This window comes from Scylla paramamosain, chromosome 28, assembly GCF_035594125.1.
Source record: "Scylla paramamosain isolate STU-SP2022 chromosome 28, ASM3559412v1, whole genome shotgun sequence".
NCBI lineage: Eukaryota > Metazoa > Arthropoda > Malacostraca > Decapoda > Portunidae > Scylla > Scylla paramamosain.
The window spans coordinates 13,674,151-13,700,840 of record NC_087178.1 but is presented as its reverse complement, the minus strand read 5'-3'; the positions used below and the strand labels follow the sequence as shown (position 1 = coordinate 13,700,840).

General features: G+C 39.7%; 1 protein-coding gene across 5 annotated transcripts; it reads right to left on the bottom strand.

Moving 5' to 3' along the window:
• Window positions 1–422: 422 nt before the first annotated feature.
• Window positions 423–26,314, bottom strand: LOC135114954 (uncharacterized). Of its 5 annotated transcripts, XM_064031261.1 has the most exons (14): window positions 26,153–26,302; window positions 25,566–25,649; window positions 22,019–22,108; window positions 21,717–21,806; window positions 18,641–18,730; window positions 18,339–18,428; window positions 15,265–15,354; window positions 14,963–15,052; window positions 11,885–11,974; window positions 11,583–11,672; window positions 8,658–8,747; window positions 8,356–8,445; window positions 4,904–4,963; window positions 423–769 (listed from the first exon to the last, which is right to left on the bottom strand). In XM_064031261.1, the coding sequence occupies exons 1-13, from the start codon at window positions 26,155–26,157 to the stop codon at window positions 4,933–4,935; spliced, it is 1,020 nt and encodes a 339-aa protein (XP_063887331.1). In that variant the 5' UTR covers window positions 26,158–26,302; the 3' UTR covers window positions 423–769; window positions 4,904–4,932. The 5 variants fall into 5 exon arrangements, with proteins under 5 accessions (XP_063887331.1, XP_063887334.1, XP_063887333.1 ...); XM_064031264.1 differs by lacking the exon at window positions 18,641–18,730 and having other exon boundaries at window positions 26,153–26,314; XM_064031263.1 differs by lacking the exon at window positions 8,658–8,747 and having other exon boundaries at window positions 26,153–26,307.
• Between the last annotated feature and the right edge of the window lie 376 nt (window positions 26,315–26,690).

The following is a 26,690-nucleotide window of genomic DNA, read 5'->3' as shown; positions in this document are numbered from 1 at the left end:
TATATATATATATATATATATATATATATATATATATATATATATATATATATATATATATATATATATATATATATATATATATATATATATATATATATATATATATATATATATATATATATATATATATATATATACGAGTATATATATATATATATATATATATATATATATATATATATATATATATATATATATATATATATATATATATATATATATATATATATATATATATATATATATATATATATACGAGTATATATATATATATATATATATATATATATATATATATATATATATATATATATATATATATATATATATATATATATATATATATATATATATATATATATATATATATGTATATTTAATTGATATCTGTGACAAAATATAGGTTGTATTCTTACAAGTTGTATGCTTGTTGATATTTTTATTGCAGCAAATTTTTATCATTCATAAATCAAGAGTTACATTGTAAATATATTATGCATAGTAGTTCAAAGGTGACAGCAGTTTGCACTCTTCTATCTACTCATCCAGTGAAAGACTCTAGCTTTAATGGACATAATAGTTTACTCGACTTAGTAAAGGACACAAAAGAATTTTAATTTTATACGCTGTAATTATTTTCTTCTGTCAACGAGTCAGGACAGGATTATCAGGTAAAACGAAGTGGATAAAAGTGGACGAAGATTCTGGCCAGACCACTTCGGGTTGTCGAAGTTGTGTTTTGGCTGCATTCTCTTTCTCACTTTTCCTGCAGAGAGAGAGAGAGAGAGAGAGAGAGAGAGAGAGAGAGAGAGAGAGAGAGAGAGAGAGAGAGAGAGAGAGAGAGAGATTACATTGTAGTTATACTCACTCATTTTGGTGAGTTACAAGGAAGAAATGAGGCCTCTACAAAGCTACATTTCAAGCCTTTGCAGTATTTTCTATGGATTTTTTTTTTATTAATTATTGACGGTAACGTTCCTAAATCCTAAATTTAAAAAAAATACAAATTGTTATCATTGTCATCATCATCAGAACCATCATCATCATCATCATCAAAAATTTCCATCAACACCATGATCACAGTTGTCGAGGAAGATTGTTATTATTACTACTGATCTGAATTGCTATGTCAGTGTATAAATGAACAGCATATGTATCCAATGGATTTGCTGCTCTTACAGCTCCAGCAGCTGTTATTAATGCTACTGCTGCTGCTGCTGCTGCTGCTGCTGCTGCTGCTGCTGATGCTGCTAGTAGTAGTAGTAGTAGTACTACTACTACTACTACTACTACTACTACTACTACTACTACTACTACTACTACTACTACTACTACCGCTACTACTACTACTACTACTACTACTACTACTACTACTACTACCACTGCCATCACCATCACCATCACTACTGCTGTTTTACTATCCAATTCTGATGTAAAAAAATCATCATTCAAATCAGTCTCAAGTGCGCAACAACGCTCTTACTGCGTCTTTTAAATGCGCAATAAGTTTCTTGTACATTAAATTAGATCTAATACGTCGCTTGGAATACAAAGCGAATGGAACACGAATGACATTATATTTAGCATTCGCGTACGTCTGACAATCTTCACAACGCTATGTCTGTCAGGATCACAAGCACTCATTGTTCATCACATTTGTATTATAAAAATTTAAAAAAATGGAAAATGAAGATAAGCCATTCTATATTTAGTGTTCACTCACTATAAGAAGATAAGAAAAGAAAATATAAGGGAAGCTGCAAAAATCCATCAGACCTACTCATGCCATTCTCCATATGAAATAAACTTACCTATTTCCACCTGTCACCCACATCCATAAATATGTCTAATCTTTTCTTAAAGCTTCCTAATGACTCAGGATTAAGAATTTGATTACTGAGTCCGTCCCATTCATCTCCCACTCTCTTTGAGAACCAATTCCTTTCTATCTCTTTTTTTAACCTGAATTTTTTTCAAGCTTGAACCCGTTATTTATTGTTCTATCCTGGTTACTGATCCTAAGAATTCTACTTACGTCCCCCTTGTTATAACCTTTATACCACTTAAAGACTTCTATCAGGCCCCCTCTTAACCTACGTCTCTCTAAAGAACGTAAATTTAACAGATTCAGTCTCGCTTCGTAAAGAATACCCTTCATTCCCTGTATCCTTTTAGTCATTCTCCTTTGCACTGATCCTAATAGAACTATATCCCTTCTGTAATATGGGGACCAGAACTGCACAACTTAGTCTAGGTAAGGTCTGACCAGCGCCAAATATAACTTTAATATTTCTTTGGGATTTTACTTTTAACACTCCTAAAAATTAATCCTAATACCCTATTTGCCCTATTTTTGGCCTCTATGCATTGCTTTCTTAGACGGAGTTCAGAGCCATAACTCCTGAACTCTACCTTTGCTAAGTACTTCGCATTTGTTGATATTGAACTGCATTTTCCATTTGGCTGTCCATTCGTTCATGTTATCCAAATCTGCCTGCAAGGCGATGGCATCCGAAACTGACCTAATTAATCTATCTATCTTCGTGTCATCTGCAAATTTACTAACATCACTACTAATTCTACTATCGAAATCCTAGATATATATTAAAAACAACAGTGGCCCTAATACAGATCCCTGTAGCACCCCGCAGTATTGTTATCAATGCCATTAGCCATTATCATCAGAACTATCAGAAATTTTCATCAACACTATGATCACAGTTGTCGAGGAAGATTATTATTATTAATACTAATCTGAATGACTATATATCTGTGTAAAAAATAACAGCATATGTTTGCTCTTGCAGCTCCAGCAGCAGTTACTACTACGACTATTACTACTATTACTATTACTACTACTGCTACTACTACTACTACTACTACTACTACTACTATCTTCGCCACCATCACCGCTTCTATTACTACTAATACTAATACTTCTACCACTACCACCACCGCCATCAGCAATACCACCACAGCTATTCTTACTACTATATCATAAGAACATAAGAAAACAGGAACAGGAGACAGGAAAAGGCTGGCTGGCCTACACTGGGCTGTTCTTGCTCTAATCTTGAACGCTCCCTCCCCTTGCAAACCTTCCTATTACCATCTGACTTCCTTATCCATATAATTATTCCATCATCTCGTGTTCCCGTATTCTCGGAAAATTGTTTCGCCACCGAGCGAAAGATGTGTTCTGATGTGATTCGGGAATTCGGAACAAGGGGAAGCATCACTCGCGTGAACCTGGCTTTAGAACATAAGAACATAAGAACATAAAAAAATAAGTGAAGCTGCAAGAAGCCATATAGAAGATATAAGATGTCATAATTATCACCATTATCTGTTGTCTCGTACACTTTACTATAAAAACTTAACAAGTTCGTCAGGCAAGACTTTCCCTTGAAGAAGCCATGCTGTGACTGATTTGTCATGTTATGTCTGTCTAAATGCTTCCTAATGTTCTTCGCTATTATTGACTCAATTATTCTATCTACAACAGAAGTTAAGCTGACAGGTCTATAATTAGACGTTAAAGTTTTATCTCCTTTCTTAAAGATGGGTACTACATTCGCCTGCCTCCACATTACTAGTACCTCACCTGACTCAAATGATTTCCTAAAGAGAGAAATTAACGACTCACTAATAACCTCTTTGGATTCCTGAAGTACTCTGGGATATATTTCATCTGGTCCTGGTGTCTTGAATTTTTTTTTTTTTTTTGCCTATCTATCTCCTTTTCCACTATCTCCCTAGTTATGGCAATAACTGTCAGCTTTTCATTCTCATCTCCAAACATCTGTTCACTATGTGGCATATCCTACATGTTTTCCTGTGTGAAGACAGTTAAAAAATACTCATTCATAATTTTACTAATCTCCTCCCTAGAACTAACCAGCTCCTCATCTGCATCCTTTAATGGACCTATAGCTTCCCTGGCTGGCTACCTTTAATTCATAATTGCATTTAGCTTTCCTCGTTAACCTGACTATTCTTATTCATCATATCGTGGTCTTAAAACCTCTTCCACTGCCTTTAATCTTATATATACTTCTCTTCCGCCCTATTTAGTATTTTAACCTAATATCCATCCATTTAGGGTAATTTTTCTGTGATCTTATTGCTCTAAACAGGATGTTTGCTAACTGACCTGTATGCAGTTTATCAACGAAATATTTATACAACTCATCTATATTTACCTCACCTAATACTCTCATCTCGGCCCATTCCATCCTCTCCACTCCCTCATCTACTCGCCTCGACCTCACCTCTCCCATCTCAGCATAACCTAACCCTCTAACATATTCACACATATCTCCCCCTCTCTCCCTCCTTCGACCCTTAAGTACACTTCTTCCCTCCTGTTGCTCCACACCCTCACACCTCACCTCACCTATCTCATCCTGCCCTATCTCTCTCAACTCCGTCCCGGACCTGACCTCACCCTGCATCCGTTGCCAGTCAACTCCTTGGAAGTACCTTTTTAATCCCTCAAAATCAGATCTCCTAATGTCAGGTATTTTACTAGTGTTTTTGCTTCTAAAATTTTCCTCCCATTTTAATTTGTACTTAATTTTCCAATGGTCACTGTTACCTAGCTGTCCTTCAACCTCTACCTGCGTTATCGATATTCCTAAAATTAAAATCTCCTACTACACATACCTGACTGTACCTGCCTGCTCTGTTTATTTCCTACAATAGTTAATTTCCTTTCCACTGTTCGGTGGCCTTTACACTAATCCCAGTACTACTGACTGTGATCCTTCTTTAATATCTACCCATATCGATTGTTTTGCTATCTGTTTTAATTATACTGTTAATACAACACTAATGTGTCCCTAACGTATAACGCGACGCCTCCTCTCCTCCCAGCTTTAGTAATGAAGGCTTCACTTACCGATCAAGATCCTGAAGAGGCTTTGTAGTTTATTCATAATGCTCAGAACTTCTACCGGACCTGCAACGGGAAAGGAAACATTAAAACATGACTATACGTATATAACACAGTATGGATAAGGCTTGAATCACTTGTCATTCTGTGCTCACTTATAAAAGGATATCCATCTTATCGTCATGGTCGTCATCACTAGGACCGTCACCTGAATTCTTATAAGTTGAGAAGAAATATGAAAATATAAAACACAGTATGAAAAGAAAATTGATGTTTTTCATCAAGAATTCCTCCACTGACAGGCAATTCCTTTATTGTCATTGATGGCCTCATCCGTATTATCCTCTTCACTCACGTATCGTGAGAGGAAATAAGAAAATGTGATCATTACATAACACTGTATGAAATAAATTGTACATTCCAGCTTCACTTGTAGATTGGCAAGTGGAAGTAAGGGTAGTGATGATACACCGAAACTACTACCAAATTCTGATGCAAAATCATCATAGAAAGCAGCATCAAGCACACAACAACGATCTTACCGCGTCTTTAAATTGTGCTATAAATCTTCTGTACATTAAATTAGATTTTACTGCTTCGCTTGGAATGCAAAGCTAATGGAACTCGAATGACATTATATTTAGCAATCGCGTACGTTTGATAATCTTCACAACGCCATGTCTGTCAGAATGACAAGCATTCACTTTCATTCACATGTGTCTCAGAAAAAAAAAAAGTTTGATGGAAAATAAAGCTAAACCAATTTACATTTAGAGTTCATTCACCATCTGACACTACTAGTATTGTTATAAATGTCATCATCAGAACCATCATCATCAAAATTTTCCTCAACATCATGATCACAGTTGTCGAAAAAAATTGTTATTACCAGTACTAATCTCAATCACTATAGATTTGTGGAAAATAATAGCGTCTCTAGCGGCTTTGCTGCTCTTACAGCTCCAACAGTAATTATTAGCGCTGCTACTACGTCTACTACTACTACTACTACTACTACTACTACTACTACTACTACTACTACTACTACTACTACTACTACTACTACTACTACTACTACTACTACTACTACTACTACTACTACTACTACTACTACTACTACTACTACTACTACTACTACTACTACTACTACTACTACTACTACTACTACTAGCACAACCACCACCACCACCACCACCACCACTACTCCTACTACTACTACTACTACTACTACTACTACTACTACTACTACTACTACTACTACTACTATTACTGCTACTACTACTACCACTACTACTATTGCTACCACCGTCAGCACCATCTCCAGCAGCAGTTATTAGCAATATTAGTACTACTACTACTACTACTACTACTACTACTACTACTACTACTACTACTACTACTACTACTACAACTGCTACTGCTGCTGCTGCTGCTGCCAGCACCATCACCACCACTACTACTATTCTACTATACTGTAAGAACATAAGAAGGAAGACTACAAAAGGCCGGCTGGCCTACACTGGGCTGCTTTCGTACTAATATTTTTTTTTTTTTATGTAGGAAGGACACTGGCCAAGGGCAACAAAAATCTAATAAAAAAAAATGCCCACTGAAATGCCAGTCCCATAAAAGGGTCAAAGCAGTGGTCAAAAATTGATGAATGAGGGTCTTGAAACCTCCTTCTTGAAGGAATTCAAGTCATAGGAAGGTGGAAATACAGAAGTAGGCAGGGAGTTCCAGAGTTTACCAGAGAAAGTGATGAATAATTGAGAATACTGGTTAACTCTTGCATTAGAGAGGTGGACAGAATAGGGGTGAGAGAAAGAAGAAAGTCTTGTGCAGCGAGGCCGCGGAAGGAGGGGAGGCATGCAGTTAGCAAGATCAGAAGAGCAGTTAGCATGAAAATAGCGGTAGAAGACAGCTAGATATACAACATTGCGGCGGTAAGAGAGAGGCTGAAGACAGTCAGTTAGAGGAGAGGAGTTGATGAGACGAAAATCTTTTGATTCCACCCTGTCTAGAAGAGCAGTATGAGTGAACCTCCCCAGACATGTGAAGCATACTCCATATATGGACGGATAAGGCCCTTGTAAAGAGTTAGCAGCTGGGGGGGGTGAGAAAAACTGGCGGAGACGTCTCAGAACACCTAACTTCATAGAAGCTGTTTTAGCTAGAGATGAGATGTGAAGTTTCCAGTTCAGATTATAAGTAAAGGATAGACCGAGGATGTTCAGTGTAGAAGAGAGGGACAGTTGAGTGTCATTGAGGAAGAGGGGTTAGTTGTGTGGAAGGTTGTGTCGAGTTGATAGATGGAAGAATTGAGTTTTTGAGGCATTGAACAATACCAAGTTTGCTCTGCCCCAATCAGAAATTTTAGAAAGATCAGAAGTCAAGCGTTCTGTGGCTTCCCTGCGTGATATGTTTACCTCCTGAAGGGTTGGACTTCTATGAAAAGACGTGGAAAAGTGCAGGGTGGTATCATCAGCGTAGGAGTGGATAGGACAAGAAGTTTGGTTTAGAAGATCATTAATGAATAATAAGAAGAGAGTGGGTGACAGGACAGAACCCTGAGGAACACCACTGTTAATAGATTTAGGAGAAGAACAGTGACCGTCTACCACAGCAGCAATAGAACGGTCAGAAAGGAAACTTGAGATGAAGTTACAGGGAGAAGGATAGAAACCGTAGGAGAGTAGTTTGGAAATCAAAGCTTTGTGCCAGACTCTATCAAAAACTTTTGATATGTCCAAGGCAACAGCAAAAGTTTCACCAAAATCTCTAAAAGAGGATGACCAAGACTCATGAACGCCCACCCCACTTGCCAACCTTCCTACTACCATCTGCCTTCTATATCCATATAATTATCTAACCTTCTTTTGAAACTTTCTATCGTGTTGACGTTCACCACATGATTACTATTCCTCTTCCATTCACCCACCACTCTGTGAACCAATTCCAAGCAATCTCTTTCCAAGACCTAAACTTATCTGGCTTATGCCCATTACCTAGAGTTGTCCTGATGTTTATGTTTACCAAGAGAATTTCACTTGTAACACCTTTGATCATTCTTTTTGTCCATTTCAAAATTTTTATTATGTCTTCACGCACACTTCATCTCTCCAGTGAATGGATGTTTAGTTGTTTTCGCTCATCTTTATACGGTGATCTTTTCAGTCTCTGAATCATCTTAGTCATTCTTCTCTGTACTGCTTCTAAGGAATTTAATCTATGTCTTTCCTACAATACTGTGTCCAAAACCGCACTGCATAGTCCAGATGGGATCCACTTAAAGCTAAATATAACTGGAATATAATTATAATCTCTACACTTCTGATTGTTACACTTCTAATGGTAAACGCTAATATCCTTTGGCTTTGTTCCTTACTGACAAATAATAATACACAGTATTATAAGGAAGACTGCAATGACTTGTAGTACGTAATGTAGCCTTGACTTACCGGTTAATATCGTCAAAATCAGGGGGAAAAGGGATCGTATTTATACAATTCTTTTTGCAACAACAACAGCATCCACAGCCTTTGTTTGGTCTGCAAGGTGAGGCGAAATATTACTACTACTAGTCCAGATGGGATCCAGTTAAAGCTAAATATAACTGGAATAATCTCAGCACTTATGATTGCTACACTCCTAGTGGTAAACTCTAATGTCCTTCTGGCTTTGTTCCTTATTGACAATTAATAATACAGTATTATAAGGAAGACTGCAATGACTTGTAGTACGTAATGTAGCCTTGACTTACCGGTTATTATCGTCCAAATCACGGAAAGGATGGGTCGAAATTATAGGATTCTTTTCGCAACAACAACAGCATCCACAGCCTTTGTTTGGTCTACAAGGTGAGGCAAAATATTAAAACAAAACAAATATGAGGACACTCTGTTGAAGTCCCTTCCCCCAGTGTGGAACAACAACAACCAGAACTTTACCTGAAGGCAGGGAACAAGCGACTGTCTTATTCTTCTGAATTTTCTTCACCTGTTCCTCCTTATTATGAACGCAAAGAGAGCTTTCGCAAGTCCACTCCCTCCTGTGGTGCCTTCCTGGGTTTACACAAGACCCAGCACTGGACACTTCCCTCCACTCCTCTTCTGAAACAGACGCTCTACTAGGTAAGGCGTCTGCTATCTGAGTCTTAGAACAGAGAATTCGATTTTCCTCTGTCAGATTCTTAACCTCACTCTAATGATGCAATCCTGCTAAATAGCGATTGTATCATCTCCAAACACTGGCCAACACTGCACACTACCATCACTGACAGAAGCCTCAAGCAGGGCCTCAGCTTCCACAGCAGAGGCAGGGCTTAGCCCTATGCAACAGAAGGCTCAATACCCTCACACACAAAATTCATGAATTTGGACTACTACTACAACTACTATTACTACTACTACTACTACTACTACTACTACTACTATTCTCGAACGCTATAGACAAAAGCCCCTACCTCAACGCGAATCTTGGCGGGCCATGGATTTTATCCTCATTGGATGGCGATGTCCCGTGAGGTGGTTTGACATTGTTTTGGTGACTGGATAAACTCGGCCGAACACCTGGCTCTCCTAGAGTGGTCCACCCTTCCACGTGTTACCGGTAGTTCCTTGAGTCCCTCACCCATGTCAAATGCTTCCCCTCCAACCCTCCACTCTCTCTCTCTCTCTCTCTCTCTCTCTCTCTCTCTCTCTCTCTCTCTCTCTCTCTCTCTCTCTCTCTCTCTCTCTCTCTCCATCCATACATAATTGTGCTAAGAAAGTTTCGAGCCGGATTTGTATAACTTCTTCAACTTGAAAGAGTGTCAATTTGGCGTTCTATAACTTGTTCAACTTGAAGAAGTTATAGAACGCCAACTCGACACTTTCTTGGCTCAGGAACCATCAACCCAAGAAGAAAAACACATTATCCGCCTTAACCATAAAGAAGAGGAAAATGTTATCGAGAAAATAATAAACATCAAGCCTGGTGACCCAGACACATTTTATGTATGAACATACATACAAGGTATGTATGAATGAGTAATAAGAGAACTAGAATAAATCATTAGATATACCAAAACTGAATAAATAAAATAAAGCTTAATGTAAGTATAGACTTCTTTCTCTACTCTTATAGAGGTTTACACTGCTTCTCCAACCCATCTCTTCTCGGCCTGGCGCGGGCTACAGCCAGGCCATAGATTGAGGTGTACTACGTATACAGTATTTTTCTAAATACTACTTGATCACATTATCGTATTTAGCAGTTTTTCTGTAATATGACAAGTTTCTTTCCGTGATCATTAAATTACTACGGCAAGTGGCAAACGTAGTGGAAAAAAGTTATATACAGTACATATTTTTAAAGCTGGTCTTTCACTTATTCTCATGATTTTAATTTGTCTCAGATTTCCCATCCAATAACAAAAGTTAACACTAATTTATGAAGAAGATACCAATGACGTAACTTGAAATTATACATAAAACAGAAGGGACTGTGCATGTCGTTGGTAATAGCGTGACAGGATTATAAATCAATATAATTTGAGTTTTCATGTAATAAAGAATTACCATTTCCAGTACTCCTCCACCCTCTGATTACATCATGCTATCTATTAGAATTCTTCGCAATGATGTTCTCCATGCCCTCACTGGCCTAAACCCTCGGAAGGCTTATGAACCTGATGGGGTCCCTCCTATTGTTCTGCGAAACTCTGTGCTTCCACTTTTCCTAGTGAAACTCTTTCAACTCTGTCAACATCTACCTTTCCTTCTTGTAGGAAATTTGCCTATATTCAGCCTGTTTCGTCCTATTGCTTTAATTTCCTGTATCTCTAAAGCTTTTGAATCTATCCTCAACAGGAAGATTCTTAGGCCTGATTTTTAAACGTTGGTGTTAGTAAATCCCGAACCACGCCTCACTCTCCTCTACACCACTCTCCTCCATTCATCGATGACCTTCTGAAACAAACTTCTTGTCCTGTCCATTCCTATGCTGGTGACATCAGCCTGCATTTTTCTACGTCTTTTTCATAGACGTCTAGCCCTTCAGGAAGTAAACGGTTCACGCAGGGAAGCCACATAACGCCTGACTTCTGATCTCTCCAAAATTTCAGATTGGTGCAGATCAAACTTAATATTGTTCAGTGCCCGAAAAACTCAATTCCTGCAGCTATCAACTCGACACAACCTTCCAGACAATTATTCCCTCTTCTTCAATGACACTCAACTGTCCCCCTCTCCTACACTGAACATCCTTGGTCTGTCCTTTACTTATAATCTATACTGGAAACCACATCTCATCTCTAGCTAAAACAGCTTCTATGAAGTTAGCGTTCTGAGACGTCTCCGCCAGTTTTTTTTTTTTTTTTTTTTTTTTTCATCCTTCCAACTGCTAACTCTGTACAGGGGCCTTATCCGTCCTTGTATGGAGTATGCTTTACATGTCTAGGGAGGGTTCCACTCATACCTCTCTTCTAAACAGGGTTGAATCAAAAGCTTTTCGTCTCATCAAATCCTCTCCTCTAACTGACTCTCTTCAGCCTCTTTCTCATTGGTGCAATGTCACATCTGATTGTTACACTTCTAATGGTAAACGCTAATATCCTTTAGCTTTGTTCCTTACTGACAAATAATAATACACAGTATTATAAGGAAGACTGCAATGACTTGTAGTACGTAATGTAGCCTTGACTTACCGGTCATTATCGTCAAAATCACGGGCAAAAGGGATCGTATTTATAGGATTCTTTCCGCAACAACAACAGCATCCACAGCCTTTGTTTGGTCTGCAAGGTGAGGCGAAATATTACTACTACTAGTCCAGATGGGATCCAGTTAAAGCTAAATATAACTGGAATAATCTCAGCACTTATGATTGCTACACTCCTAGTGGTAAACTCTAATGTCTTTCTGGCTTTGTTCCTTATTGACAATTAATAATACAGTATTATAAGGAAGACTGCAATGACTTGTAGTACGTAATGTAGCCTTGACTTACCGGTTATTATCGTCCAAATCACGGAAAGGATGGGTCGAAATTATAGGATTCTTTTCGCAACAACAACAGCATCCACAGCCTTTGTTTGGTCTGCAAGGTGAGGCAAAATATTAAAACAAAACAAATATGAGGACACTCTGTTGAAGTCCCTTCCCCCAGTGTGGAAACACAACAGGGTGGGTGCCTTCGCTTGCTATGCACGCCTCTATCTTATCACTAACATGCCACATCCCGGCACCAGGAAAATACGCGTGTCCTGCGTCGCCCATCTCTAGCACAGAAGGTCCTATCTAAAAATCTAACTTATCTGTCCCCAACAACCAGAACTTTACCTGAAGGCAGGGAACAAGCGACTGTCTTATTCTTCTGAATTTTCTTCACCTGTTCCTCCTTATTATGAACGCAAAGAGAGCTTTCGCAAGTCCACTCCCTCCTGTGGTGCCTTCCTGGGTTTACACAAGACCCAGCACTGGACACTTCCCTCCACTCCTCTTCTGAAACAGACGCTCTACTAGGTAAGGCGTCTGCTATCTGAGTCTTAGAACAGAGAATTCGATTTTCCTCTGTCAGATTCTTAACCTCACTCTAATGATGCAATCCTGCTAAATAGCGATTTTATCATCTCCAAACACTGGCCAACACTGCACACTACCATCACTGACAGAAGCCTCAAGCAGGGCCTCAGCTTCCACAGCAGAGGCAGGGCTTAGCCCTATGCAACAGAAGGCTCAATACCCTCACACACAAAATTCATGAATTTGGACTACTACTACAACTACTATTACTACTACTACTACTACTACTACTACTACTACTACTATTCTCGAACGCTATAGACAAAAGCCCCTACCTCAACGCGAATCTTGGCGGGCCATGGATTTTATCCTCATTGGATGGCGATGTCCCGTGAGGTGGTTTGACATTGTTTTGGTGACTGGATAAACACGGCCGAACACCTGGCTCTCCTAGAGTGGTCCACCCTTCCACGTGTTACCGGTAGTTCCTTGAGTCCCTCACCCATGTCAAATGCTTCCCCTCCAACCCTCCACTCTCTCTCTCTCTCTCTCTCTCTCTCTCTCTCTCTCTCTCTCTCTCTCTCTCTCTCTCTCTCTCTCTCTCTCTCTCTCTCTCTCCATCCATACATAATTGTGCTAAGAAAGTTTCGAGCCGGATTTGTATAACTTCTTCAACTTGAAAGAGTGTCAATTTGGCGTTCTATAACTTGTTCAACTTGAAGAAGTTATAGAACGCCAACTCGACACTTTCTTGGCTCAGGAACCATCAACCCAAGAAGAAAAACACATTATCCGCCTTAACCATAAAGAAGAGGAAAATGTTATCGAGAAAATAATAAACATCAAGCCTGGTGACCCAGACACATTTTATGTATGAACATACATACAAGGTATGTATGAATGAGTAATAAGAGAACTAGAATAAATCATTAGATATACCAAAACTGAATAAATAAAATAAAGCTTAATGTAAGTATAGACTTCTTTCTCTACTCTTATAGAGGTTTACACTGCTTCTCCAACCCATCTCTTCTCGGCCTGGCGCGGGCTACAGCCAGGCCATAGATTGAGGTGTACTACGTATACAGTATTTTTCTAAATACTACTTGATCACATTATCGTATTTAACAGTTTTTCTGTAATATGACAAGTTTCTTTCCGTGATCATTAAATTACTACGGCAAGTGGCAAACGTAGTGGAAAAAAGTTATATACAGTACATATTTTTAAAGCTGGTCTTTCACTTATTCTCATGATTTTAATTTGTCTCAGATTTCCCATCCAATAACAAAAGTTAACACTAATTTATGAAGAAGATACCAATGACGTAACTTGAAATTATACATAAAACAGAAGGGACTGTGCATGTCGTTGGTAATAGCGTGACAGGATTATAAATCAATATAATTTGAGTTTTCATGTAATAAAGAATTACCATTTCCAGTACTCCTCCACCCTCTGATTACATCATGCTACCTATTAGAATTCTTCGCAATGATGTTCTCCATGCCCTCACTGGCCTAAACCCTCGGAAGGCTTATGAACCTGATGGGGTCCCTCCTATTGTTCTGCGAAACTCTGTGCTTCCACTTTTCCTAGTGAAACTCTTTCAACTCTGTCAACATCTACCTTTCCTTCTTGTAGGAAATTTGCCTATATTCAGCCTGTTTCGTCCTATTGCTTTAATTTCCTGTATCTCTAAAGCTTTTGAATCTATCCTCAACAGGAAGATTCTTAGGCCTGATTTTTAAACGTTGGTGTTAGTAAATCCCGAACCACGCCTCACTCTCCTCTACACCACTCTCCTCCATTCATCGATGACCTTCTGAAACAAACTTCTTGTCCTGTCCATTCCTATGCTGGTGACATCAGCCTGCATTTTTCTACGTCTTTTTCATAGACGTCTAGCCCTTCAGGAAGTAAACGGTTCACGCAGGGAAGCCACATAACGCCTGACTTCTGATCTCTCCAAAATTTCAGATTGGTGCAGATCAAACTTAATATTGTTCAGTGCCCGAAAAACTCAATTCCTGCAGCTATCAACTCGACACAACCTTCCAGACAATTATTCCCTCTTCTTCAATGACACTCAACTGTCCCCCTCTCCTACACTGAACATCCTTGGTCTGTCCTTTACTTATAATCTATACTGGAAACCACATCTCATCTCTAGCTAAAACAGCTTCTATGAAGTTAGCGTTCTGAGACATCTCCGCCAGTTTTTTTTTTTTTTTTTTTTTTTTTTCATCCTTCCAACTGCTAACTCTGTACAGGGGCCTTATCCGTCCTTGTATGGAGTATGCTTTACATGTCTAGGGAGGGTTCCACTCATACCTCTCTTCTAAACAGGGTTGAATCAAAAGCTTTTCGTCTCATCAAATCCTCTCCTCTAACTGACTCTCTTCAGCCTCTTTCTCATTGGTGCAATGTCACATCTGATTGTTACACTTCTAATGGTAAACGCTAATATCCTTTAGCTTTGTTCCTTACTGACAAATAATAATACACAGTATTATAAGGAAGACTGCAATGACTTGTAGTACGTAATGTAGCCTTGACTTACCGGTCATTATCGTCAAAATCACGGGCAAAAGGGATCGTATTTATAGGATTCTTTCCGCAACAACAACAGCATCCACAGCCTTTGTTTGGTCTGCAAGGTGAGGCGAAATATTACTACTACTAGTCCAGATGGGATCCAGTTAAAGCTAAATATAACTGGAATAATCTCAGCACTTATGATTGCTACACTCCTAGTGGTAAACTCTAATGTCCTTCTGGCTTTGTTCCTTATTGACAATTAATAATACAGTATTATAAGGAAGACTGCAATGACTTGTAGTACGTAATGTAGCCTTGACTTACCGGTTATTATCGTCCAAATCACGGAAAGGATGGGTCGAAATTATAGGATTCTTTTCGCAACAACAACAGCATCCACAGCCTTTGTTTGGTCTGCAAGGTGAGGCAAAATATTAAAACAAAACAAATATGAGGACACTCTGTTGAAGTCCCTTCCCCCAGTGTGGAAACACAACAGGGTGGGTGCCTTCGCTTGCTATGCACGCCTCTATCTTATCACTAACATGCCACATCCCGGCACCAGGAAAATACGCGTGTCCTGCGTCGCCCATCTCTAGCACAGAAGGTCCTATCTAAAAATCTAACTTATCTGTCCCCAACAACCAGAACTTTACCTGAAGGCAGGGAACAAGCGACTGTCTTATTCTTCTGAATTTTCTTCACCTGTTCCTCCTTATTATGAACGCAAAGAGAGCTTTCGCAAGTCCACTCCCTCCTGTGGTGCCTTCCTGGGTTTACACAAGACCCAGCACTGGACACTTCCCTCCACTCCTCTTCTGAAACAGACGCTCTACTAGGTAAGGCGTCTGCTATCTGAGTCTTAGAACAGAGAATTCGATTTTCCTCTGTCAGATTCTTAACCTCACTCTAATGATGCAATCCTGCTAAATAGCGATTTTATCATCTCCAAACACTGGCCAACACTGCACACTACCATCACTGACAGAAGCCTCAAGCAGGGCCTCAGCTTCCACAGCAGAGGCAGGGCTTAGCCCTATGCAACAGAAGGCTCAATACCCTCACACACAAAATTCATGAATTTGGACTACTACTACAACTACTATTACTACTACTACTACTACTACTACTACTACTACTACTATTCTCGAACGCTATAGACAAAAGCCCCTACCTCAACGCGAATCTTGGCGGGCCATGGATTTTATCCTCATTGGATGGCGATGTCCCGTGAGGTGGTTTGACATTGTTTTGGTGACTGGATAAACACGGCCGAACACCTGGCTCTCCTAGAGTGGTCCACCCTTCCACGTGTTACCGGTAGTTCCTTGAGTCCCTCACCCATGTCAAATGCTTCCCCTCCAACCCTCCACTCTCTCTCTCTCTCTCTCTCTCTCTCTCTCTCTCTCTCTCTCTCTCTCTCTCTCTCTCTCTCTCTCTCTCTCTCTCTCTCCATCCATACATAATTGTGCTAAGAAAGTTTCGAGCCGGATTTGTATAACTTCTTCAACTTGAAAGAGTGTCAATTTGGCGTTCTATAACTTGTTCAACTTGAAGAAGTTATAGAACGCCAACTCGACACTTTCTTGGCTCAGGAACCATCAACCCAAGAAGAAAAACACATTATCCGCCTTAACCATAAAGAAGAGGAAAATGTTATCGAGAAAATAATAAACATCAAGCCTGGTGACCCAGACACATTTTATGTATGAACATACATACAAGGTATGTATGAATGAGTAATAAGAGAACTAGAATAAATCATTAGATATACCAAAACTGAATAAATAAAATAAAGCTTAATGTAAGTATAGACTTCTTTCTCTACTCTTATAGAGGTTTACACTGCTTCTCCAACCCATCTCTTCTCGGCCTGGCGCGGGCTACAGCCAGGCCATAGATTGAGGTGTACTACGTATACAGTATTTTTCTAAATACTACTTGATCACATTATCGTATTTAACAGTTTTTCTGTAATATGACAAGTTTCTTTCCGTGATCATTAAATTACTACGGCAAGTGGCAAACGTAGTGGAAAAAAGTTATATACAGTACATATTTTTAAAGCTGGTCTTTCACTTATTCTCATGATTTTAATTTGTCTCAGATTTCCCATCCAATAACAAAAGTTAACACTAATTTATGAAGAAGATACCAATGACGTAACTTGAAATTATACATAAAACAGAAGGGACTGTGCATGTCGTTGGTAATAGCGTGACAGGATTATAAATCAATATAATTTGAGTTTTCATGTAATAAAGAATTACCATTTCCAGTACTCCTCCACCCTCTGATTACATCATGCTACCTATTAGAATTCTTCGCAATGATGTTCTCCATGCCCTCACTGGCCTAAACCCTCGGAAGGCTTATGAACCTGATGGGGTCCCTCCTATTGTTCTGCGAAACTCTGTGCTTCCACTTTTCCTAGTGAAACTCTTTCAACTCTGTCAACATCTACCTTTCCTTCTTGTAGGAAATTTGCCTATATTCAGCCTGTTTCGTCCTATTGCTTTAATTTCCTGTATCTCTAAAGCTTTTGAATCTATCCTCAACAGGAAGATTCTTAGGCCTGATTTTTAAACGTTGGTGTTAGTAAATCCCGAACCACGCCTCACTCTCCTCTACACCACTCTCCTCCATTCATCGATGACCTTCTGAAACAAACTTCTTGTCCTGTCCATTCCTATGCTGGTGACATCAGCCTGCATTTTTCTACGTCTTTTTCATAGACGTCTAGCCCTTCAGGAAGTAAACGGTTCACGCAGGGAAGCCACATAACGCCTGACTTCTGATCTCTCCAAAATTTCAGATTGGTGCAGATCAAACTTAATATTGTTCAGTGCCCGAAAAACTCAATTCCTGCAGCTATCAACTCGACACAACCTTCCAGACAATTATTCCCTCTTCTTCAATGACACTCAACTGTCCCCCTCTCCTACACTGAACATCCTTGGTCTGTCCTTTACTTATAATCTATACTGGAAACCACATCTCATCTCTAGCTAAAACAGCTTCTATGAAGTTAGCGTTCTGAGACGTCTCCGCCAGTTTTTTTTTTTTTTTTTTTTTTTTTTCATCCTTCCAACTGCTAACTCTGTACAGGGGCCTTATCCGTCCTTGTATGGAGTATGCTTTACATGTCTAGGGAGGGTTCCACTCATACCTCTCTTCTAAACAGGGTTGAATCAAAAGCTTTTCGTCTCATCAAATCCTCTCCTCTAACTGACTCTCTTCAGCCTCTTTCTCATTGGTGCAATGTCACATCTGATTGTTACACTTCTAATGGTAAACGCTAATATCCTTTAGCTTTGTTCCTTACTGACAAATAATAATACACAGTATTATAAGGAAGACTGCAATGACTTGTAGTACGTAATGTAGCCTTGACTTACCGGTCATTATCGTCAAAATCACGGGCAAAAGGGATCGTATTTATAGGATTCTTTCCGCAACAACAACAGCATCCACAGCCTTTGTTTGGTCTGCAAGGTGAGGCGAAATATTACTACTACTAGTCCAGATGGGATCCAGTTAAAGCTAAATATAACTGGAATAATCTCAGCACTTATGATTGCTACACTCCTAGTGGTAAACTCTAATGTCCTTCTGGCTTTGTTCCTTATTGACAATTAATAATACAGTATTATAAGGAAGACTGCAATGACTTGTAGTACGTAATGTAGCCTTGACTTACCGGTTATTATCGTCCAAATCACGGAAAGGATGGGTCGAAATTATAGGATTCTTTTCGCAACAACAACAGCATCCACAGCCTTTGTTTGGTCTGCAAGGTGAGGCAAAATATTAAAACAAAACAAATATGAGGACACTCTGTTGAAGTCCCTTCCCCCAGTGTGGAAACACAACAGGGTGGGTGCCTTCGCTTGCTATGCACGCCTCTATCTTATCACTAACATGCCACATCCCGGCACCAGGAAAATACGCGTGTCCTGCGTCGCCCATCTCTAGCACAGAAGGTCCTATCTAAAAATCTAACTTATCTGTCCCCAACAACCAGAACTTTACCTGAAGGCAGGGAACAAGCGACTGTCTTATTCTTCTGAATTTTCTTCACCTGTTCCTCCTTATTATGAACGCAAAGAGAGCTTTCGCAAGTCCACTCCCTCCTGTGGTGCCTTCCTGGGTTTACACAAGACCCAGCACTGGACACTTCCCTCCACTCCTCTTCTGAAACAGACGCTCTACTAGGTAAGGCGTCTGCTATCTGAGTCTTAGAACAGAGAATTCGATTTTCCTCTGTCAGATTCTTAACCTCACTCTAATGATGCAATCCTGCTAAATAGCGATTGTATCATCTCCAAACACTGGCCAACACTGCACACTACCATCACTGACAGAAGCCTCAAGCAGGGCCTCAGCTTCCACAGCAGAGGCAGGGCTTAGCCCTATGCAACAGAAGGCTCAATACCCTCACACACAAAATTCATGAATTTGGACTACTACTACAACTACTATTACTACTACTACTACTACTACTACTACTACTACTACTATTCTCGAACGCTATAGACAAAAGCCCCTACCTCAACGCGAATCTTGGCGGGCCATGGATTTTATCCTCATTGGATGGCGATGTCCCGTGAGGTGGTTTGACATTGTTTTGGTGACTGGATAAACACGGCCGAACACCTGGCTCTCCTAGAGTGGTCCACCCTTCCACGTGTTACCGGTAGTTCCTTGAGTCCCTCACCCATGTCAAATGCTTCCCCTCCAACCCTCCACTCTCTCTCTCTCTCTCTCTCTCTCTCTCTCTCTCTCTCTCTCTCTCTCTCTCTCTCTCTCTCTCTCTCTCTCTCTCTCTCTCTCTCTCCATCCATACATAATTGTGCTAAGAAAGTTTCGAGCCGGATTTGTATAACTTCTTCAACTTGAAAGAGTGTCAATTTGGCGTTCTATAACTTGTTCAACTTGAAGAAGTTATAGAACGCCAACTCGACACTTTCTTGGCTCAGGAACCATCAACCCAAGAAGAAAAACACATTATCCGCCTTAACCATAAAGAAGAGGAAAATGTTATCGAGAAAATAATAAACATCAAGCCTGGTGACCCAGACACATTTTATGTATGAACATACATACAAGGTATGTATGAATGAGTAATAAGAGAACTAGAATAAATCATTAGATATACCAAAACTGAATAAATAAAATAAAGCTTAATGTAAGTATAGACTTCTTTCTCTACTCTTATAGAGGTTTACACTGCTTCTCCAACCCATCTCTTCTCGGCCTGGCGCGGGCTACAGCCAGGCCATAGATTGAGGTGTACTACGTATACAGTATTTTTCTAAATACTACTTGATCACATTATCGTATTTAACAGTTTTTCTGTAATATGACAAGTTTCTTTCCGTGATCATTAAATTACTACGGCAAGTGGCAAACGTAGTGGAAAAAAGTTATATACAGTACATATTTTTAAAGCTGGTCTTTCACTTATTCTCATGATTTTAATTTGTCTCAGATTTCCCATCCAATAACAAAAGTTAACACTAATTTATGAAGAAGATACCAATGACGTAACTTGAAATTATACATAAAACAGAAGGGACTGTGCATGTCGTTGGTAATAGCGTGACAGGATTATAAATCAATATAATTTGAGTTTTCATGTAATAAAGAATTACCATTTCCAGTACTCCTCCACCCTCTGATTACATCATGCTACCTATTAGAATTCTTCGCAATGATGTTCTCCATGCCCTCACTGGCCTAAACCCTCGGAAGGCTTATGAACCTGATGGGGTCCCTCCTATTGTTCTGCGAAACTCTGTGCTTCCACTTTTCCTAGTGAAACTCTTTCAACTCTGTCAACATCTACCTTTCCTTCTTGTAGGAAATTTGCCTATATTCAGCCTGTTTCGTCCTATTGCTTTAATTTCCTGTATCTCTAAAGCTTTTGAATCTATCCTCAACAGGAAGATTCTTAGGCCTGATTTTTAAACGTTGGTGTTAGTAAATCCCGAACCACGCCTCACTCTCCTCTACACCACTCTCCTCCATTCATCGATGACCTTCTGAAACAAACTTCTTGTCCTGTCCATTCCTATGCTGGTGACATCAGCCTGCATTTTTCTACGTCTTTTTCATAGACGTCTAGCCCTTCAGGAAGTAAACGGTTCACGCAGGGAAGCCACATAACGCCTGACTTCTGATCTCTCCAAAATTTCAGATTGGTGCAGATCAAACTTAATATTGTTCAGTGCCCGAAAAACTCAATTCCTGCAGCTATCAACTCGACACAACCTTCCAGACAATTATTCCCTCTTCTTCAATGACACTCAACTGTCCCCCTCTCCTACACTGAACATCCTTGGTCTGTCCTTTACTTATAATCTATACTGGAAACCACATCTCATCTCTAGCTAAAACAGCTTCTATGAAGTTAGCGTTCTGAGACGTCTCCGCCAGTTTTTTTTTTTTTTTTTTTTCATCCTTCCAACTGCTAACTCTGTACAGGGACCTTATCCGTCCTTGTATGGAGTATGCTTTACATGTCTAGGGAGGGTTCCACTCATACCTCTCTTCTAAACAGGGTTGAATCAAAAGCTTTTCGTCTCATCAAATCCTCTCCTCTAACTGACTCTCTTCAGCCTCTTTCTCATTGGTGCAATGTCACATCTGATTGTTACACTTCTAATGGTAAACGCTAATATCCTTTAGCTTTGTTCCTTACTGACAAATAATAATACACAGTATTATAAGGAAGACTGCAATGACTTGTAGTACGTAATGTAGCCTTGACTTACCGGTCATTATCGTCAAAATCACGGGCAAAAGGGATCGTATTTATAGGATTCTTTCCGCAACAACAACAGCATCCACAGCCTTTGTTTGGTCTGCAAGGTGAGGCGAAATATTACTACTACTAGTCCAGATGGGATCCAGTTAAAGCTAAATATAACTGGAATAATCTCAGCACTTATGATTGCTACACTCCTAGTGGTAAACTCTAATGTCCTTCTGGCTTTGTTCCTTATTGACAATTAATAATACAATATTATAAGGAAGACTGCAATGACTTGTAGTACGTAATGTAGCCTTGACTTACCGGTTATTATCGTCCAAATCACGGGGAGGAGGGATCGAAATTATAGGACTCTTTTCGCAACAACAACAGCATCCACAGCCCTTGTTTAGTCTGCAAGGTGAGGCAAAATATTAAAACAAAACAAATATGAGGACACTCTGTTGAAGTCCCTTCCCCCAGTGTGGAAACACAACAGGGTGGGTGCCTTCGCTTGCTATGCACGCCTCTATCTTATCACTAACATGCCACATCCCGGCACCAGGAAAATACGCGTGTCCTGCGTCGCCCATCTCTAGCACAGAAGGTCCTATCTAAAAATCTAACTTATCTGTCCCCAACAACCAGAACTTTACCTGAAGGCAGGGAACAAGCGACTGTCTTATTCTTCTGAATTTTCTTCACCTGTTCCTCCTTATTATGAACGCAAAGAGAGCTTTCGCAAGTCCACTCCCTCCTGTGGTGCCTTCCTGGGTTTACACAAGACCCAGCACTGGACACTTCCCTCCACTCCTCTTCTGAAACAGACGCTCTACTAGGTAAGGCGTCTGCTATCTGAGTCTTAGAACAGAGAATTCGATTTTCCTCTGTCAGATTCTTAACCTCACTCTAATGATGCAATCCTGCTAAATAGCGATTGTATCATCTCGAAACACTGGCCAACACTGCACACTACCATCACTGACAGAAGCCTCAAGCAGGGCCTCAGCTTCCACAGCAGAGGCAGGGCTTAGCCCTATGCAACAGAAGGCTCAATACCCTCACACACAAAATTCATGAATTTGGACTACTACTACAACTACTATTACTACTACTACTACTACTACTACTACTACTACTATTCTCGAACGCTATAGACAAAAGCCCCTACCTCAACGCGAATCTTGGCGGGCCATGGATTTTATCCTCATTGGATGGCGATGTCCCGTGAGGTGGTTTGACATTGTTTTGGTGACTGGATAAACACGGCCGAACACCTGGCTCTCCTAGAGTGGTCCACCCTTCCACGTGTTACCGGTAGTTCCTTGAGTCCCTCACCCATGTCAAATGCTTCCCCTCCAACCCTCCACTCTCTCTCTCTCTCTCTCTCTCTCTCTCTCTCTCTCTCTCTCTCTCTCTCTCTCTCTCTCTCTCTCTCTCTCTCTCTCTCTCTCTCTCTCTCTCTCCATCCATACATAATTGTGCTAAGAAAGTTTCGAGCCGGATTTGTATAACTTCTTCAACTTGAAAGAGTGTCAATTTGGCGTTCTATAACTTGTTCAACTTGAAGAAGTTATAGAACGCCAACTCGACACTTTCTTGGCTCAGGAACCATCAACCCAAGAAGAAAAACACATTATCCGCCTTAACCATAAAGAAGAGGAAAATGTTATCGAGAAAATAATAAACATCAAGCCTGGTGACCCAGACACATTTTATGTATGAACATACATACAAGGTATGTATGAATGAGTAATAAGAGAACTAGAATAAATCATTAGATATATATACCAAAACTGAATAAATAAAATAAAGCTTAATGTAAGTATAGACTTCTTTCTCTACTCTTATAGAGGTTTACACTGCTTCTCCAACCCATCTCTTCTCGGCCTGGCGCGGGCTACAGCCAGGCCATAGATTGAGGTGTACTACGTATACAGTATTTTTCTAAATACTACTTGATCACATTATCGTATTTAACAGTTTTTCTGTAATATGACAAGTTTCTTTCCGTGATCATTAAATTACTACGGCAAGTGGCAAACGTAGTGGAAAAAAGTTATATACAGTACATATTTTTAAAGCTGGTCTTTCACTTATTCTCATGATTTTAATTTGTCTCAGATTTCCCATCCAATAACAAAAGTTAACACTAATTTATGAAGAAGATACCAATGACGTAACTTGAAATTATACATAAAACAGAAGGGACTGTGCATGTCGTTGGTAATAGCGTGACAGGATTATAAATCAATATAATTTGAGTTTTCATGTAATAAAGAATTACCATTTCCAGTACTCCTCCACCCTCTGATTACATCATGCTACCTATTAGAATTCTTCGCAATGATGTTCTCCATGCCCTCACTGGCCTAAACCCTCGGAAGGCTTATGAACCTGATGGGGTCCCTCCTATTGTTCTGCGAAACTCTGTGCTTCCACTTTTCCTAGTGAAACTCTTTCAACTCTGTCAACATCTACCTTTCCTTCTTGTAGGAAATTTGCCTATATTCAGCCTGTTTCGTCCTATTGCTTTAATTTCCTGTATCTCTAAAGCTTTTGAATCTATCCTCAACAGGAAGATTCTTAGGCCTGATTTTTAAACGTTGGTGTTAGTAAATCCCGAACCACGCCTCACTCTCCTCTACACCACTCTCCTCCATTCATCGATGACCTTCTGAAACAAACTTCTTGTCCTGTCCATTCCTGTGCTGGTGACATCAGCCTGCATTTTTCTACGTCTTTTTCATAGACGTCTAGCCCTTCAGGAAGTAAACGGTTCACGCAGGGAAGCCACATAACGCCTGACTTCTGATCTCTCCAAAATTTCAGATTGGTGCAGATCAAACTTAATATTGTTCAGTGCCCGAAAAACTCAATTCCTGCAGCTATCAACTCGACACAACCTTCCAGACAATTATTCCCTCTTCTTCAATGACACTCAACTGTCCCCCTCTCCTACACTGAACATCCTTGGTCTGTCCTTTACTTATAATCTATACTGGAAACCACATCTCATCTCTAGCTAAAACAGCTTCTATGAAGTTAGCGTTCTGAGACGTCTCCGCCAGTTTTTTTTTTTTTTTTTTTTTTTTTTTCATCCTTCCAACTGCTAACTCTGTACAGGGGCCTTATCCGTCCTTGTATGGAGTATGCTTTACATGTCTAGGGAGGGTTCCACTCATACCGCTCTTCTAAACAGGGTTGAATCAAAAGCTTTTCGTCTCATCAAATCCTCTCCTCTAACTGACTCTCTTCAGCCTCTTTCTCATTGCTGCAATGTCACATCTCTTGCTATCTTCTCCAGCTATTTCCATGCTAACTGCTGTTCTGATCTTGCTACTGCATGCCTCCCCCTCCTCCCGCGGCCTCACTGCACAATACTTTTTTCTTTCTCTCACTATAATTCTGTCCATCTTTCGAATGCAGGAGTTAACCAGTATTTTGAATCATTCACCCCTTTTCTGGTTAACTCTGGAAAACCTTGCCTGCTTCTGTATTTCCACTTCCTATGTTTTGAATTCTTTCAAAAGGGAGGTTTCAAGACAGTTATCCTTCAATTTTTTACTACAGCTTTGGACTGTATTCGGGGACCGGCATCTCAGTAGGTCTTTTTTTTTTTTTTCTTTTATTGGACTTTTGTTGCCTTTGGCTGGTGTCCCTCCTACTTAAAAAAAAAAAAAAAAAGAAAACTCACTGGTAGTGTGAAGCCTCTTATATTCTGTCCTGTCACCCACTTTCCTCCATATTACATATATGATTTATACGAAATATTATTCTAAGTTTTCTTGTCGTGATGCGCATCTTTTGCTGTATGGAACCTTTGTTGTGTGTTCTCCCCGTGTTGCTTTCAAGAGTAAAAATAACTTGCCTGTTGAGGAAGTTATCGTTGGGCATGTACAAGGCGAGGCTCACGCCCATCACTCCCAAGAGGAACGCAGACATTACTGAGAACCTGCCGAGGGGAGAAATAACGGTGTGAGCTGCGTGCAGGGGTCGAAGCAAGAAGTGTACAGATTTATGACTAAAGTGATGTCCTGTGTTCTCGTTTCACAGACATTTCTTGGAGTTTTATCAACAATTTACACAATAGTGTTTTTTACTGATTCTCCTTAATGTTATCTTTCTTTTTTAATGATAGTTGATTATATTTCTCAAGAAAAAACATGTGTTTGTTCTTGTTGATATACCAGAGCAGTGTAAAGCACTGGCCTTTACTTCTTTTTAATCTCTATATCCACTGGAAGACTTTACAAAGTCTAATAATTGACATATTCGAATCAGGAAAGAGGAAGTGAGTGCGTTAGTCCTCTGATCCAGTGGAACACATTAAAAAGTCTGATAACTTACAAATTCGAATCAGCGAAGGTAATTTTAGATTGAGGAAAATCTCACTGTGAAAGTGAGTGCTTTAGATAATGAAGTTCTGTCTATGACTGTACAGGAGCAGAAACTCACCTCATGACGAAGGTGTGAAGATGACTTCTGATGGAGATAAGATGTCACTGTCAGGACTGAACAGGCACCTCGCAGCGGCTGGTTATATAGCGGCTGGATATGTTCAGTTGTGATGTAATGAGACCTTCAAGTGTTAACCCCTGTGTGACTCCCTCCTCCCCCCCCCCAATCACCCCTGTTAAAAAAAAAAAACTACCCACCCACACACACACACACACACACACACACACACACACACACACACACATGCACATGCGCGAGCTAGACCAAGATACTCATTAGTATAACGATAAAAATGACCGTTGTACACTTGTTGGCTTATGACTTAATGTTATGTTGGCTTTTAATCTGCTTTAAAACTAGTAAAACTATGCAGTTATAAAAGTTATACTATATAAAATGTTATACTGCGTTATGATTTTTTTCTATAACTCGTATAAGACTATTTTTAGGCCTACGTAAGACTGTACATTAGTCATAAAACTGAGTATAAATTTAAGAATGAATACAGACATTGATCGGTAGAGTCGACTCCTGA